At 43.8% G+C, this 17,651-nt stretch overlaps 2 protein-coding genes across 8 annotated transcripts in view; one reads left to right on the forward strand and one right to left on the reverse strand.

Moving 5' to 3' along the window:
• Positions 1-7,881, reverse strand: part of GABRB3 (gamma-aminobutyric acid type A receptor subunit beta3) — a 195,442-nt gene extending 187,561 nt beyond the window's left edge. The window contains exon 1 of the mRNA XM_029998747.1: positions 7,634-7,881. Within this exon, the coding sequence (XP_029854607.1) occupies positions 7,634-7,734 (101 nt within the window). The 5' untranslated portion in view covers positions 7,735-7,881. The remainder of the gene's footprint in view (positions 1-7,633) is intronic.
• GABRA5 (gamma-aminobutyric acid type A receptor subunit alpha5) overlaps positions 1-16,111 on the forward strand; it is a 59,412-nt gene extending 43,301 nt beyond the window's left edge. For all 7 annotated transcript variants that reach the window (XM_029998754.2, XM_029998755.2, XM_029998753.2 and 4 more), the window contains exons 7-10: positions 6,059-6,202; positions 11,862-12,014; positions 13,428-13,639; positions 14,581-16,111. In XM_029998754.2, coding sequence (XP_029854614.1) covers positions 6,059-6,202; positions 11,862-12,014; positions 13,428-13,639; positions 14,581-14,883 — 812 coding nt within the window. In that variant the 3' untranslated portion in view covers positions 14,884-16,111. The remainder of the gene's footprint in view (positions 1-6,058; positions 6,203-11,861; positions 12,015-13,427; positions 13,640-14,580) is intronic.
• The last annotated feature ends 1,540 nt before the right edge of the window (positions 16,112-17,651 follow it).

Raw genomic sequence — 17,651 nt, forward strand, 5'->3', positions numbered from 1 at the left:
TAATGGTTTGAAAAGTATTTGTGCACAAACCACAGGAAATCCAGCCTCACTCTTAGAATTCATGCTGGTACATGATGGCTTAGTAGCAGCACTGTTTCACTGCCTGCAGAAGTCTCTGAGAGGTTGTAGATCTGGATCTCTGTTAAGTTGTCCAACAGCTTCTAAGTGAGTCAAATACATTAATGGGTAGATAAGATAGAAAGATAGGTATTTGTATGCATATCCGATTGTAATTAGAGCTTCTAAAAAAGCTGTCAATTTATGCACATCTTTCATAATCAACAGGCTTTGATGGGGATTAGCAATACTCCCAAGATTAGGCAGCCTGATGATCCCATTGCATGTACTAAATATCATGATGATAAAGGCTAAGAATGTAACTGCACAATTGTAATGAATAAAATAGAAAACAAGCCAAAAGTCATCTTTCTACAGTATCTCTTTAAGTTAATCCAGTCTCTGACTAGCATAATTCTGAAAGAAAAGTTCCAGCCATGGTTTGTGGATAAACGGTTTGTTTAATTGTGGAATGCAACTCAAGCACGCAGGGCGGGCACTCATACACACAGTTCCCACATTTCACAGGTTGCCTTCACTTAATTATGCAGGCACTGCTTTTATGGCTTCCTCTGAGGTCTGTCAAAGGGTTTGGGGGGTGTTTTGGGGAAGGATTCTTCTTTCCTAAATTATTTTATGCATTGTCCTGTCATGCAGATACGAAAACTTGCTGGCAGACATCAGTGGTGATCTTTTTTCATGGGCTATAGCTTCAAAAAATCAGTCCTAGAAATACATCTGGGTCCCATGGACTCAAAGTTTGGACTCAGCCAATATTTAAGTTTATTTGACTTAAGGAGCCAAGAAACACTTTTTTTTTCCCCTCCTTGAGGACTGCTTTTCGAACGTTCGGGGAGGATGGTGTACTGCTCACAATGTTTCATTTGCAAATGAAAACAGGGAAAACAGGGCACCCCTCAGTGCCAAGGAGAATGGCGGGGATCCTCCAGGTCTTACCAACTGGCTGCTCTGCTTTGTGAGACTCTGTCTTAAAAGTATTTCCTCCCTTTGGCTGTGGTCGCTCCCCTGCCCTCTGTTCACTGGCATAAGAAAGACCAAGTCGTGCTTTCCTTGCCAGACATACAAGAGCAGGAAGGGGCGGGGGAGAAGAGCAAGGGAGATCTTTACTGTTTTTATATTGTGTGGTGTGTGTTGGATGTTAAAATGTAGAAAAATGGATCTGCTCATCCATAAACAGATATGAGAAGAAATTACTTATTTCATCATTCTGGTAGGTGATAAGCCTGCAGCCATTTATCAAATGTCCACTAGAAATAAACGTCTGTTGTCATTTTCTCACTTTTAATAACATTATACCCTCTCTGTAATTTTAGCTGTTCATCTCAACTGCTACCTTCTTTTTTCTTTTTTTTGCTTTTTGAAAGAGTGAGCTTAGATGAGAAAGAATAATTTATCAAGGCTTCCCCCTTTCTTTGGTAAACGAGCAAAATGATTTTAAAGAACACCAAAGTAATTATTTGGATTCATAAAAGCAGAAGAAGCCCACTTGCTTAAAGTAGAATAAACACCAAGCAGTCTCACTTGGATTTTCAGTCGCTTTGAATTTGAGTTTGCTTTTACAGCAACACCAGCAGCATTCTCCCAGCTTGCTAATCCAAAGCCTCTACTACATTTTTCTACTACCCTTTGGGAGATTCCTTGTCCCCACCCTGTGTGCCATGTAGAGGAGATGAGGGCCATATTCCCTTATCAGCAGTAAACCTTTCTCATAACTCCAGAAAGCATGGGCTGAAGTTCTTCAGTCCTTCAGCAAGCATGGTTGGTTGGCAACCTACTGGAAGCTTTGCTTAAGTGGAAGAGGTTTTTTTACACAATTTGATATGACAGTGGATAATACCATCTCTCCATTAGCACTTGCTCTATCCCGACAGCAAAATAACATTATTCTAGACTACTCCCACACTTTCAGCTTTCAATATGACTGTGCCTAATTATACTGCATCGGCTATCAGCAGCAGAGCTGGAGCTTTTGGTAGGCAAGTTTGGGATAATTGGAGTTTGAGGTTTCTGGGAAGACATGGCAGAAGGTTTGCCGTAGGAAGACAACTACCTGCTACAAGTACACAGGTTTATCTACTTGGATGTTTATCTAGATGACCAGAAAAGAGATGGTCAGTGGTTCAGCTGCCACACCAAGGTACATGGGGTGGCTTTTTCCTGTCAGAGCTGTAAGTTTCTCTCAAGGGTACGTATGGACTGAGGGGGTGGCTGTATCATTTTACATTCACATTCATGTTTTGACATTTTCTCCATTCTTCTCTTTCTCCCAAGGAGGCTTTCTCCCAAGGAGGCTTAGACACTCAGAGCCTGGCCTATAGTGAGGAAAGGAGGCACTAAGCCAAAAATCTTATATTACAGATTTTAAAACACAGACCATGTTTTCTTACATTTGAATGGAAGATAGATGAGGATCATATCCTATATGTGATCCATCACAATAGAGTATCTCTAGACTGGTGTAAATTCATCCATTCCTAATGTGACAGACTTCTGAGGGGGGGGGGAAATCACTGCAGGTTGCCTTGGTTTGGATTGGGCTCCACAGGGACACAGCTGTTACCCTCTTGTGTCTTAAAGTCCGGGCCATAACCATCCTGCTCCTGCACAAGGACCTCTTCTAGCTGGGCTATTCTCCTGTCTCCCGTAGATAGTCTACTCCTGGCCAAGCAGTCGCACAGGTCTCTGTCTTGTAGCCTCGCAATAGGTATCTTCCCGTGAGAGAGGACCTGCAGGCTGGAGTCCTCCTCCCAGGCAGGGACTGGCCTCAAGCTCTGCTCTTGCCTGCCTGAGTGCTCTCTCTTCTCACCAGCTGCCCTGGGATGGGCAGTCATCCTTCCCTGCTGTGGTTTCGAAAGAAAGCAGCCTCATGAAGTATTGCTTCGGCATACCTGCGAGAGCTGGGTGGAGTTTTGGCACCTTCTGGTCTCGGTCTGAATTACAAATATTTTTTTACAGGAGGAGGTGCTGGGATTCTCCAGAGTAGGAGCCTCCAACCTTGTCCTGGTGCATGTGTTTAAGTACCCAGTAAAGGCTGCAATTCAAAGCAGAGGCACTGATTTGTTTTAGGATGCCCAAGGCTAGGCAGAGCAGAGAACTAAAGCATCTGAATACTTGTTAAGCTTTACAGGCCTATGTTCCCGTGTGGTCGCAATTTCAGTGGAATTTGGTTACAGTATTCTCACCGGGAAGCGTCTAGTCAGGCTGAATTATTGTGTTGTTGGCAGAAAACAGGACAAACCCAATTATCCCAGTGCCTGGGATCCTTGCAGTAACACCGAACTGCTGAGGTGGGGTGCATCTGGATCATCCCGGCAAGAAGTCCAATGCTTTTTTTGCATAGGAATGAACACAGGTAAAAATCAAATTCTCTGACAATCCCAAATCTGTGTACACAAATCCAGCGTTCACTAGGGATATCAGCACATGACCAACATATACCAGATAAGCATTTAAAAAGGATGGCTTTCTGCAGCACCTTTTTAAATGGACCCATCTCCTCCTACTTGACATGTCCAGATCTGGCTTTGGAATTATTTACAACATGTTGTGAACTTGTAAACATTTCTGAGATGACAAAGTATCTCAGCTCTAAAGGGAAGGTGAAATTCCATCCCTTTTTGTGATGCAAATATTTTGAAATAGGGAAGACATTCCTTCTTAGCCTTTCAAAGCGGATCATGAGATGTAATTACAGTAATTTTACTGCACAGCTACAAATACAAGCACATGGAAGGTGTGTGGGCAGTCCTGCATAGCTGCATGGCTAACAAGGGATGGAGGATTTGTAGCTCCTCAACTTCCAAACCCTGGATCAGCTCCAGCCCTGAATACAGCAGCAACAACTGTCAGATACGTGACAAAAAAGAGCTCGTCCAGTCATTATCTTTCTAGTGACAGTAGTACGTAATTTTTTTCTCAGAAGGTTATCCACTGTTTAATTACCCCACCCCCCAGTTAGGAAATTGTGTCCTGTTCTTCATCTGAATCTGCCTGAAACCATCTTTCAGGCACTGAATTTTTCTCCTCCTTTTGTCAGTAGTACAAGAAATTCACCCTGTTTTTAGATTTCTCTATGCAAGTATCTATACTCAGCGCTTGACTCACATCTCAGCTTCTTGTCAGTGAGCTAAATAAGTTAAGCTCCTTAAGCTTCAAATCATGACTTGTTTTCCAGTCCCTGGAAATACTTGTGAACCCCTTTTGAACTCTCTCCCCCTCTCTGTCCTCATTATTTCCATACCTTTTCTGAGGTGTGGAGAACAATGTACGAATAGCCATAAACAGTCAGACCAAAGGTGTATCTAGCCTAGCGTCCCACCTCTGGCAGCACTTCCCACAGATGCCCACAGGAAGATTAACAACAGTGAAAGGAAGGTGCTGCTTTCTTCCCTGCTACCTGCTCCAACATCCAAGTGATCTGCAGGTCATTGTGCCACGCACATATGCTCTTCACCTGAACCGGGATCACTTCCCAATTTCTGCTTTGACATTCCTGGCTGTATGGATCCAGGGACCGCCTTAGCATAGTTCTTGCCATTGCAGTGCCTCAGAAGCTCACGCTGACCCACTGTCTGTGAAATTTTTTAAGTTCTCCATGGAGCTGCAGCTTTCCAAGACAGCTTACTAGCTCTAGCAAACAAAACTTGCAGTCTGATGGAGCCAGTACACACGATCCTTCAAGCTAACCTCTTGCCCTTGACTCTCAAGTCCTTATCTGGAAAGCCACCGTGTGTTGCCCCCTGCACAGATTGCACTGAACTAGGATGTGAGTGTGTCCAGAAGGAAACATTCTGCACCCCAAACTTACAAGTTACAGAGCGCAGAAGGTGAGATATTAGTATTTGACTTCAGACCACTTCCAACTCTCCCTGCTTTTCAACTCCTAGTTGGAGAGTAAGCCTTGCTTGCTTTCCAGAAATTTTAGTACAATGGCCTCCAGCCTACTGTAACATGCCTGCAGTAATGTTACCTGAAAGCTTTCAATGATCGAGGTGTTCTAAAATGTGTGAGAGCTACTTAAATTAAATAAAATATATTTAAATGTGTAGTCGGCTCCTGGATTTTTTGAGACTATGTGCAGAGAAGGCTTAAAAAATAAAACTAGCATTGATGGTCTTTCTAAAAGAAAACTGAGATTCCCTTATACTAGCATAATTACTCCAGGTGTTAGGGCATTAAAAATAACAGCAACATTATAGAGGAAGGAATGAGTTGGCCGTACTGCCACCACCTTTAGTTCTTAGGACTTCCAAATGAATGTGAGAGAAATCTTATCACATTTGCATCTCCAGGTGTGCAGGTGTTTCCGCAACCCCACCCATTCTCTCTGGTATGCACCCCCCACCCCACTCCTGCTCTCCTTCATGCAGTCTCACCCCCAAATCCTATCTCTGCTCCTCAGCATCACAGGCACAGGCAGACACATGCCAGCTTCCTTCATCTACAGCCGTCACCTGCACGCAAGACCTACCCCCTCATCCACGCGCCCATATCCCGAAGTCAGCGCGCACACACCAGACCCCGCACTTGCACACGCTGTCACTTAGTATTTTATCCTGGAGACGGGACGAGACACAGAGGGTCCCCATTGTCCAGGCACTTAAGATGCCCGAGTCTTTTTGAGGGGGGATTTGGGCAAAATGCCTTTTGCAGCTTGCTGGGGTTTAGGAGCTGCCAGCCAGGTGAGTATGGGTTTGAGCTGCTCTTTCCCAAATTGAGTGGTTGTGATGGATTATATTTATACCTCCACTGTTCCAGCCTTTGACAAACCATCCCACACATCTGTTACATTAGAGGCTTCAACCTAATATTTTTTGAGCTGGGCATATGGGAACATGATTATATCATCTTTATTTGTTTTTCTCCATTCACTCTCACTCCTCCATTCTTCCCTCTCCCCACCGTTTATCATTTAAGGATCCGCTAAAATATTACACAGTGTTTTTTACTCATCCCTGTCTTTTTTCCCCCTTGTCGACAGATGCTTACCCCAACTCTGAAGTGATCTATGTGTGGACTAATAGCACCACAACGTCTGTGGTGGTGGCCGAAGACGGCTCACGACTTAACCAGTACCACCTGATGGGACAAACTGTAGGAACTGAAAACATCAGTACCAGCACAGGTAGGGAGAATACTTCCATCCCATGGTTGCTGACAGTTGGAGCGGGAGGGGAGATCCAGAGGCTCCGGCTATTTTGCGAGGAGGCTAGGGAAGCATGTGTGGGACGTGGGGTGCTGGGGAGGTCCTGTGCAGGTTCCTGGCTACTTAGCAGAGGCACCGAAACACTCGGAGTGTTATATACTGGCTCTTAGGTACGCTGCAAGGCTCTTGCTGAAGATGCATCCAGGCTCCCGCTATTTAACAGGAGCGCTGGAGAAGCTGCACGCAGCTTCTTGGCGACCGCCTTTGCCGAGGCTGCCAGCGCTATCGCTGGCTGATTTCCCTGTGGGAAGAACCACCCCGGGAGGCAAACACCACCCACGCGTTTGATCCGTCTCAATCATCGCTTTAAAATGATTTGCTTGATGAAACCGCGGGGAGCGGAGGGCAGGTGGGGGCCGTGGCGTGGCTCTGCAGCGTGTCCGGGGGGAAACGACGTGGGGCCGCGAGGAGGCGCGAACCCCGAGGATTCCCATTTCCTCCCGGACCGCGAGCGGAGGCGGCAGATGTGGCAGCATTAGGGAGGCAAAGAAGCTTTAATCGCAGGCCGCGCACCCACGTGAGCCGTGCCCCCCTGCTTCTCAAGGCTCCCACGCGAGGGCAGCCCTGGGTGCGCATTGGCGGGGGGACTCCCGGGGGGGGGTCGAGGCTGGGACAGGCGTCACGTGGGCTCAGCAGGACGGGGGCTTAACCAGGTTACACAATGCACTCGTCTGGAGAGCATTAGTGGCATCCAGCCAGGGAGAGGGGGGGGAACAAAATAGCCTGCCGAGAAGGGAAGGGGCATCTCCACTGCCGCTGGTCGCGCGGGGCTTGGGGGGGGAAAGGGGTCGGCCTTCAGCAACGGGGCCGGGAGCAATTCCCGCTGGCAAAGCACGACAGAGTCTTCTGGGGATGTACTGCTTCCCTGGCGAAAAATGACGGGCTTTGAGCCGCGGGCAGGATTGTAGAGGACAAGGTGTAGGTTGAGTTAGGAACCCGTTACGATCCACAGGAAATTTAGGAGATGTGAAAACAGGTAAACATACACTTGTACACCAAGTTAGCTGGCCCGAAACATGAAGGTGCGTAAAGCTTTCTGCTCAAACCGTCCAAACGTGGCAAATAAAAACGGGGGGGCAGCTGAGCTTGCCGCTTACTCTCCAAAGAGGACACAAAGTGAGGGAAGGCTTGCCTCCGGCAGCGCAGGGGAGCCACTGAACACAACCGCTGTCTCCGTCCCATAGAGCTTCTCCCCCTCCCTCACCCATTTTGGGAGACACAAAGCTGTTGCTAAAGCAAAGATTCCTAAAGTCAAGAGAAGCATATAGACAGAGTCAGAGCAGCCACCACTGCAGAAAAAGGATGAGTACACTATCTCCCATTAAAGAGCAAAGACACTTTTTTCCTTACCAGTTTACCATCATAGCCGCGTTGTTTTCTGCAATGAACGGCAACTCCCCTCTCGCCTTCATTGTTGCCAAGAAAAAGATCCAGAGGACGTACTGGGGCATCTCCTACAAACTCGTCCTGCTCCTCAGTGGAAGAAAACCATCCAGCCCAGGCAGTGAGTGCTCCAGCGTGTCAGCTCCAGGTCACTTCCAGTTTGCAGCTTTGCCTGTGAAAGCTCCTTGTACTCCTCAGCCCAAGGAAACAGGGGACTCTTCAGACAAATCCCAAAGTTTCTGCCTAGTAACCACCTCCCTCCTGTATCTTGAGATTTAGGCTAATAAATGCTTGTTTTCCAACGTCAAGATTTTATATTAATGTCCCGGGTTACATCTGGGCTGGCTGGATTCTGATTGCAGGGTGGATCACAAAGAGCAGGACACAGATTGTAACCAGGGATTAGCAAAATACAAAAATCCGATTTTGCACAGGGAAAGCATCAGTCAGCGACGGATTTTCTGGACTTCATCAAGCTCGTAGGAGGCCAGTAATCAGGGTTACTTATGAACGACCATCTAAAGCATTTCTTCCTTCTACTGAATTGTTGAACATGAAAAAGAAAAACCAAATAGCTATTGCACAGATCCAAGTGCTTGGATCTTTTGTGGGTTTTTTGACACACGTCAAACTACACAGCCCTTGCAGTTGCACAGGCAAAATGTTTGTGTATGTCATAGGACGTTTACGCTCTCCTTTCTAGCAGACTTTCTTTTCTAAATGGAAATGCTGGACCTGCACCAGTCCCTTGGGATTCTGCTGATTTTGTAGGCAAGCCGCTAAGTTTGGCTGTCTTCTTAGAAAAAATATCCTGGCACTCCCAATTCACGAACCAATCTTGAAATTGGGAACATTTTAGCCATGCCACAGAAAATAGCTCTGACATGTGCCACCTGTTTGTTGGGGTTTTTTTGTGCTAACATCCCCAAACGTCATCCCCCCCAAAGAGAAGTTATTTGACTACTCACACTGCTTCCAACAGCCCCAACATCTGTTATGTCCTGGTGGTACAAGTGCTGAAAACAATCAGATACGGGATTTGGGTCCAAGTGGATCTTGCTGCTTTCCACAAATGGTTGCCCAGTTCTGTTCCCCATACCCAGAATCTCTCATTGCTAACTTAGGATCTGCAGTGCCATAAAACAAAACAAAAACCCACTCCTTTATCTTCTGCCAGCTGGAGCCTGAGCTTTGAAATATCCAAAGCCTAAATAATAAAAGAAGCATTCAACCCCTCATTTTGCATGAAATAATTCTGATTTTTTCCTTGAGATGAATCTTTCCCCTGCATCACTGTAAAAAGGACACGCTTTTCTCATGGGCCAAAATATTCTGGATGTCAGCATGGTGAGGGATGCAGCATCACAGACCTAATGTCAGGATCTTGCCAGAACAGCTGTTGATACACCTGAGTCCAGGTATATCCAGTAAACAAACAAGCCTGGGGGCTGGTCCAGCCTCATTAAAATACTCTATTGAATCCCAGCATAATGGCAATGGAAGAATGCATGTAAGATCCTGGAAAATTTGTAAGCATGATCTCCAGAACTCCATCATCTAGATACCAAAAAAAATCCTATAGCAGCTTTTAAAGCATTAAAAAACCCCTTAAGACCAGCAGCAGCACAGTAGCATAGCTCTGTGAAGAAATGCAGCCATTCCCACTCTAGGGCTTTTCATTAGTGCTAAATTTGTTATTAAAATTGTTTTGTGCACTGATGAGTGGACTCCATCAGGAACAGGATTCTCTTTTAAGTGCTATATAAACCTATAACAAAAATTAGCTCTTGCTCAAGAAAGCTTATGGTCTAAGGATAAACAGTGGCCTTACAGAAGTAAAAGGGAGCTTTGCCACTCCAACAGACCCAGGATTTTTTTCTATATAAACAAAAGGCCAACTCAGGCAGCTTTTAGCTTTACTTTAAGCAGTGGTCCCAGGGCTTTAAAAACCAAGCTGTGGGGTTTTCTTAAGCCCTAAGTCTTCTGGAGAAAGCATTCCTAGTGTAGGCATTTTTGAAAGGGACAGCATGGGAAACCGGAGAAGATATTGATTGGAAGAAGAGCAAGTACAAAATCAAAGTGATATCATTATTTCAGTGGAGACAAGAGCTTTGATAGGTTAAAGAAAATGATAAGGAAAAATCGGCTGTGGAGGGCCATCAAACTGTAGGCATTCATTTTCTGCATTTTAAAAAGGTAAAAAGGGGATCCTGTTGCTCTGCTGAAGCCGTGTAGATTTTTTTTATTCCGGCTCCAAAAGCATACTGTCAAAATCAATAATGCACATCGTCACTCTTTAGCGAGCAGGGAAACTGTGACTCAAACACATCCCAGTGCAGTAGCAGCTCAGATTACAGGCACATAGACCTGCTGCTCCTGGCATATTTTATGGGTAATCCACAAACTAAATGGTTCTAAATAAAGAGCAAGTGGGGTTCCTCCTGAGACCACATCCCTGGTTCAAAATGACAATAAATGGAAGTGAATTAGACGCTGCTTCACAGGGTTTTTCTCCCCAGTTTCACCACATTCCCTGTCCATTTCCACATCCCCCTTCAGGGAACTGTTTTGCCAGAAAATCAGACTCCAGAAGAAAGTCATAAAGGTTGAGGCAGGCTGTCAGGTAAGGTATTTCTGTGCTATTCCAGTCTTTCTGTCTAAAATCCTCAGCATGAACAAGGTCTGTACACTTCGTCCAGAATAACAGAGCTCCTCTAGCATAACATATCAGTGCAGCTATACCTGCAAAAGCCCTTTCACTGTAGACCTATTCTCTGCTAATTAGCCATATTGTCAGTTAGAAATAATCTGCCAAATCTAACTGCTTAGCAATGCTGGCCACAGCTCAACTCGGGCTATTCACTCAAGGCAGAATCAGTCTGTTACAGATTTTCCTTTTGTGGCTGGTCTATAGAGACTAACAGTCAAGTCTTCCAACAGAGATTATAGCTATATTTGTTTTGTTCTTGGAGGACAATATATATTTCAGAACAGGCATTACTCTGATTCATCAGTACCCAGCTGAATGATGCATGCTTTTAAATTAATTTGATATCAATGTGAGTGGAGATGTTAGGGCTTGAAGGGGTTGGTTGTTTTTTATTCTTACATTTTGTTTTTACTCTTATTTTTCCTAGGCAAATAGTAGCCTGTTTTTAGCTAGCAAGATTTTGGCTTTGGGGAGCAGTTACCATCATAGCCTTCAGTAACAACTATATGGTTTTCCAGGAACAGTCTGAAAGAACTGGTTGAGTTTTGATTTTTTCTGAAACATTAGGGAAAGTGACAGCTGGTCTGTCGATTTTAGAGTGCATTTTTTTAGGCTTTTATTGAAATTCAGAGGACCTGACAAAAGACAGATTAAGGCACTGCTGTGAATTTGGCATATAAAAAAGACATGGAATTTAGCACTGCTGTGGCAGCTTTCAGTGAATTCTCCATGCAGGCAGTACAGTGTTCATTGCAGAAGTGAACAAGACATGGCACAATGTCTATCCGGAAACAGATTATCTTTCCAAGGGCTAAGGTGTACCAAATTCTAAGCAAACTGCATGCACTAGAGGGACTTTCTTTTTTCTGGAGGAGCAATCTGATGGGTTTGGGTACTCAGGTCAATAAGACATCCCAGGATCCATGTGCAAAGCTGCAATTTTGGCAGCACTGACACTGGGACAGGCAGTCCCCAAAGTGTGGTGCAGAAGGAATGTCTGGACCTGTTCTCATTCTTGAAAACTGATGGCTTGGCAATAACAGTTGCCCTAATGAGGTTAACTCCTGCTGCTAAATCAGGTTTCTAAGAGTAGATGGCCTTAATCGTTACTCTGGTAAGACAGTTTGTAGAACTGAGTCAAAACCAGGCAGGACTGAGGCAGTACCAGCAACCTGGATTTTTTTAAGCCTGTGAATATCAAGACATCCCAGGTGCATAAAAGGACTGCAGCTTTTCAGTGCAGTAGTAGTCGTCAGTCGTCTTCTGCTTTTAGGGACTGAATGTGAAGACTAGCAGGATCTAGCAGCACCTCTGTCTCAAGTCCTGGTTTTCCACAGCACAGAATCCCAGACATTTTTCATGCAGTTAAGAATGGCCGAATGGTATCCTCAAATGGGGAGGGGGAGGGTGGAGTTGGCCTGCTTAAGTCCCTAAGTCAGTAAGCCTCCCTTATTTTACCCACATGCACATTTTTTCTCCTTCTAGGTGAATATACTATTATGACAGCCCATTTTCATCTGAAAAGAAAAATTGGTTATTTTGTCATCCAGACGTACCTTCCTTGCATTATGACTGTGATCTTATCACAAGTGTCATTTTGGCTAAACAGAGAATCTGTCCCTGCTAGGACTGTCTTTGGTGAGTATCCCACTTCCTCCCAGCATGCGGGAAGGATCGGTCTGGCTTGTGGAAGTGTTTTGCTGTAACAAAACCACAGTGTACTAATGCTTATTTTTCTGCTTGAGATGCTCTAGACGTTCCCTTGTTCTCTTCCAGTTTAAACTCAAAACCCATTTAAAAACATTGTCTGGGCTTTTTTGGTAAATTTATGAAAGAAATTGCTCAAGAATCAATTATATGAAGGTTAAGGACAGAAGATAGAAGAACTAGATTGGTGCGATTTGTGGTTTTTTTTTTCCAGTCAGGTAAAATACTGGATGGCTTAGAACAAAAAAGCATACATATTATCATATTTAGTGTATACTCTAGCTAAGCATTTGAAACAGATTTCACTTCAAGACATTTTGTTTATCTCTGTTTTAAGATGTTTATCTGGGAAAACCATGTAGAGGTTAATTACTGACAATTATCTCCATTACCATCAAACAAATTAATATGATTTTGCATTTAGAAAACATATATTTACTACAGAAGTTGTCATGGAAAAATCCTTCAGGGTCTCTTAAATTACTCTATTTATCACTAGAAGATTGCAGAAAATAAACACAGTCTTAAGTGAAGGTTGATGAAATACAAAATTTTCCCTAGATGAAAAATGAGGGGAGCGGGAACAGTTTATTATGTAAAACTTCATTCAGCTGTTCTTAAAAGGGTCATTCCTCTGTACAAACCTACTGAAATCCGTTGGCAGCTTTGACCAACAATCAGTTCAGCAAGTTGTATGGGGAGAATACAGGTACCAGCACTGCTTTGCCGACCAGTGGTACCCATTCTAGGTTTACAAAGCTGTAACTGAGAGCTGAATTTTGTTCTACTGGGGGCATCCTCCCCAGAGGGAAGTAGTGGCAGCTCTGTCATTTACTGGCCTATGGGAAAGGAGGAGCTACAGCCAAGGAAATCAATAACATCCAACAATTTCATACATAAAATCTCCATGTAAGAAAATAAAATCTGTAATCCCACTTTATTCTGACAGTTACTGCTAAACAGGTTGCTCACTGATTTTATAATGTACCCCTTAATGAGGGATGCTTTATACATGCCATGCATCAGTATACAGGGATAAAATACCAGTAAGGTTCTGGTTTATGTAACAGCTGGGTTTGCATTACCCCTAAAAATACTTATGTAAATATGCTATAACTAGAGATAACCAGAACACCACAGAAGTAAACACCTGAGGGTGGAGACTTTCATTTTTTCTTGGAGAGCAAAGTATCTTACTCTTTCAGACCGTAATATGCAAATGCAAACTGACTTCATGTGGCCTTCTTAGCTATCCTGCTGAATTGGGGCCTGCTTGTAAGTCGTTAGGGATCTTGTAAGGACTACCAAACTGATCTCTGTCTCTTTTTTTTTCCTTCTTTACAGGAGTAACAACAGTCCTCACCATGACCACCTTAAGTATCAGTGCCCGTAACTCTTTGCCAAAAGTGGCCTACGCTACTGCAATGGACTGGTTTATAGCTGTCTGCTATGCCTTTGTATTTTCTGCATTGATTGAATTTGCAACAGTCAACTATTTCACCAAGAGGAGTTGGGCATGGGATGGCAAAAAAGCCCTGGAAGCTGCTAAAATCAAGGTGCTTACCTTACATTTTTTAAATACCTAGAATAAAAAGCAGGTACTCAGCATAGTTCAAATAACTGAATGGACAATTTTCAGCTTCTTTGTGAAAAAGGTATTTAATTACCTCATGGCATACTTTCACCTTCCTATAGAGGAAAATTTTCAAGGAAATATGCTGCCATCTCTTCACGGAGATAAACTATCATTCTTTACCATCTATATGAAGAGGAGTGTTTTCAGAAGGTTATATGGCATTGAGTACACGTGGCATGGGATTTCAGTGACCAAACTTCTGATAATAGCAGACATATACTATGAAACATATCTTGGCAGAGCACTCCCTATGTGCTGTCCCAAATAAATGACAAAGCTCACATTGAGCTCCATGAGTCAGGGTCCAACCACAGTATCCCCAATAAAAAAGAGACAAAATAGCAGCTCTGTGAAAAAACGAACTTTTGGGTTTCAGGCTGAAATGAAAATTTTGGAATAGGACTGACTCTTAGCAAATGATCTCCTAGAGAGAGCTTGTACCTGCAGGCATCCCGAAAGAGCAATACAAAGAGGGCAAGCTGGCAGGGGCAGTGAGCCCTGCACCACACTCCTTGCTGCAGCCAGGAAGGTGAGGTTCATGTCTTGGCAGCTGCCCGCAGGGCAGCAACCTCTGCAGGTGCAGGACGGCATCGCCCTGACAAAAGAAGATGCTAATACACACACCAGGTGGGATCCTGGTCCGGCTGGCTGCTCTTAGCTTTCTCTGGCATCAAGGAAAGTTTAAGCTGAGTAAGGGCTATAAAGTCAAGGCAGAAACAGCTGTTTAGTAGTCAAAGTCGGAATAGCCAATAGGCATTTGTTATCATGATTGATTACGGTACTTAGATTTTTGGGTTAATATCTTGAGAATGTGTTTCCACTTTGTTCCTGCAGTCTAACGTTTTGTTCTTTACACTGCAGAAAAAAGAGCACCAATTGCTAGGAAATAAATCAACTAATACTTACAGCACTGGGAAGATGACCCCGGCACCAAACATGCCAAAGGACTCAGCCCCATCCGTCATCTCAAACGCTGCATCTGCTCCAGTGAAGTCTGCAGAAGAAAAGCCTGCTGAAAGCAAAAAGACTTACAACAGCATCAGTAAGATTGACAAAATGTCCCGGATAATTTTTCCAGTGCTGTTTGGAACTTTTAACTTAGTTTATTGGGCCACATATTTGAATAGGGAGCCTGTTATTAAAGGTGCCAATTCTCCAAAATAAACTGAAGGACTCTAAAGCCACATGTGAGCCATACTTACAAAGCAGATGCTACCAAGGAAAATTTGAGATCCAGACGACTTTCTACATTTGGGCAATATTCTTCAGGAAGTTTTTTGCATGTTTAATAATATGTACAAATAATATTGCCTTGATTGTTTCTACATGTAACCTCAGATGTTTCAGAGACGATTATATTACTTACAGCAACAGATCTTTATAAAAGATCAGAAGACATTGAACATGGCTTCTTTGCTGCTGAGTATCTTGCATTGATAGTTTACAAATAAAATAAGTTATATTTTTTAACTGTTCAAGTGTACTACATATCGTGGTTTTTATACTTCAGGTGTACAGTCATACAAATATAGGCTTAACCTATATTTTACAGAAGAGCTCCACTATTGTCATCTGATAAGTTACTGAGTAACGCCAGTTGTAAATGTGCCAAATTATTAAGTGTAGGGCTATGTTTGAGCACCTTTACTGGTTATAGGTAGTGTATTACTCCACAGATAAAACTGCTCAGCCCAATTTTCATTGGAGGTTAATACAATGCAGTAAATGCTAATGGGGCTATGCTGATTTTCACTGCTTGAGCCTCTAGCTTGCAGTGAAATAACATAGGGAGCAGGATGCTACTTGTGTAAATAAAGGTGGTGGAATCTTGCCCTTAAAAAAAAATACGAAGTTTGTTTGGATTTTGCATTCCAAGGAATTTTTCTCGAATGATTCTCAGTATTTACTCCAAAAATTAGAGATATATTGCATGAAATTAACATAGATTAGGAACATACTTGTGCAAATAAAACTTTTAACAACAGCAGTAGACATTTTTATTAGGGTAAAGTAAATGATGTTTGGCCATTTTCCCAAGAAGAAGATTGCATTATATTAGCAGAGATTAACAGTGAAGAATTACAGTAAATCTGCACTAATTATTGTTTCCCACAGTGAAAACCAATCAGCCAACACCAAGAAGTGTGATCATAAAAAAAGATGTGCTTCATGACAGCAAGGTGTTTCAGTGACAATATTGACAGAAAGGTCTTTGTACTGTCCATCTGAAACTTTTCTATAAAACGCCTTGCTGCTGCCAATGTGTTTTGCTTTTACAATGAATGAGAAAATGCAATCTGAGTTTTCAGCTCTTTCCTCCTTGGCATCCTTTCCTTGTTCCAGAAGCTTTTGTAATTTAATCTTAATGTTTAAATAAAAAACACATTCAACATTTGATTGCAAAATGTCATTCTTATACTGGTTATCCTTTTAGAGAGACCAAAAAATCACAAGAGCTGGAAGAATTAATTGGAAAGCACACACGCACGCACTCGATCACATGTGTGCACGTGACGCATCCTCACTGTTGCCCAGAAAGGTACATACTGAGCGAAGACAGTGAATTGAGACGTTTCCGAATTAGGTGCTATCTTGCTATAGAGCATCAGCCCTATGTTCTCTTTGGGACAGAGAGGAGAGTTTGTGCTTCACTTTGAGGTGAGGGTCTGGTCCAGGACTGGGGAGCTGTCTGGGCTTCTTGTGTGTCTTCTCTTCATCCCCTTCATTCCTAAACATTGCCAAGAAAAAAATCTCACACGCCTATTCCTTTTTGCAGCTTTTTGTTTGACGCTGTGCAATTAAAAATTTGCGAATTCTCAGTGGCCACGGAGAAGCCACGGGACTGAGCGGATGACTGGAAGCTGGTAAAGAGGAGCAGGGGAGGTGCATGCCCATCTATTAGTTACAGTGCTATCCTGAGCCAAGGGGAGGATTTGGATCTCTGTTCTCATGTAGGCTTCCTGTGTGGCCCCGAGCAGCCACACACCTCCTTGTTTATCATTTCTTTGTTTTCAAAAGTGGGATAATGGTATCTGAATATAATGAATCTGGCCCTTTGGGGATCAAAAACAGTGAAAAATTGCAGAGTCTATTGGGAGGTGAAGCTTTATAAAGTCCCATAGCTATTTCTTTTCTTGCATGCAGGTTATTCCCATGAAAAGGTTGCAGCCAACAAGACCTCCTGTCTTCTCCGTGAAGAGCACGTAGCTGTGCCAAGTCCAACAGGGATGCAGTGCAGTGAAGTGCACAGATATTGTACGGGGTGTCCCCAGTGATGTGCTCACTGAGCACCTCTGAAACAGCTAAAACCACCTGGCAACTGGCAGAGGGGAGCAGCTCTTTCTGCCTATGCAAGACAGACCCTCTCAGCTGCAAACCTCTTCTGCCTCTTCCTATGGCCATGGAGATGTACAATGAATGCCATGCTAGGCTCCTAGAGGCTGAATATCCACTCGAGGAGAGGTGAGCCTAACATGCTGTCAGGGCTAGCAAACATAACAATTCCTCTTAGTCAGGACGTGCACACCTGGAGAACTTTTCTCCTAAGCACTTCATATGGGTGCGCAGTCCTCCTGTGGCAAGGCAAAGTGACCATGAAATGAGGGGCATGGTAGGGTCTTGTTGATCACTGAGGGAGACTGCCTGCAGCCCTGCAGATGAGCGTTTGCTCACTGCCCTCGAGTCTTTTCCTGTGGTTGGTGATGATAGGGTCTGCCACTGACAGTCGTGGCAGATTGATGTGTGCTGGGTAACATATCTGGACAAGGCTTCTTGCTAGGAATCAGTTTACCAACAGCTTGCTATTTCTGGTCTCACCAGAATAACAGATGAGATATAACTCTAGCAACACCAGTGACACAGCATAATGCACCAACTTAATCTTCCTGAACCAGGCATCTGAGGATGATGGGTGGGCTGGTGAGGACCCATCA

Source organism: Aquila chrysaetos, chromosome 23, assembly GCF_900496995.4.
Source record: "Aquila chrysaetos chrysaetos chromosome 23, bAquChr1.4, whole genome shotgun sequence".
NCBI lineage: Eukaryota > Metazoa > Chordata > Aves > Accipitriformes > Accipitridae > Aquila > Aquila chrysaetos.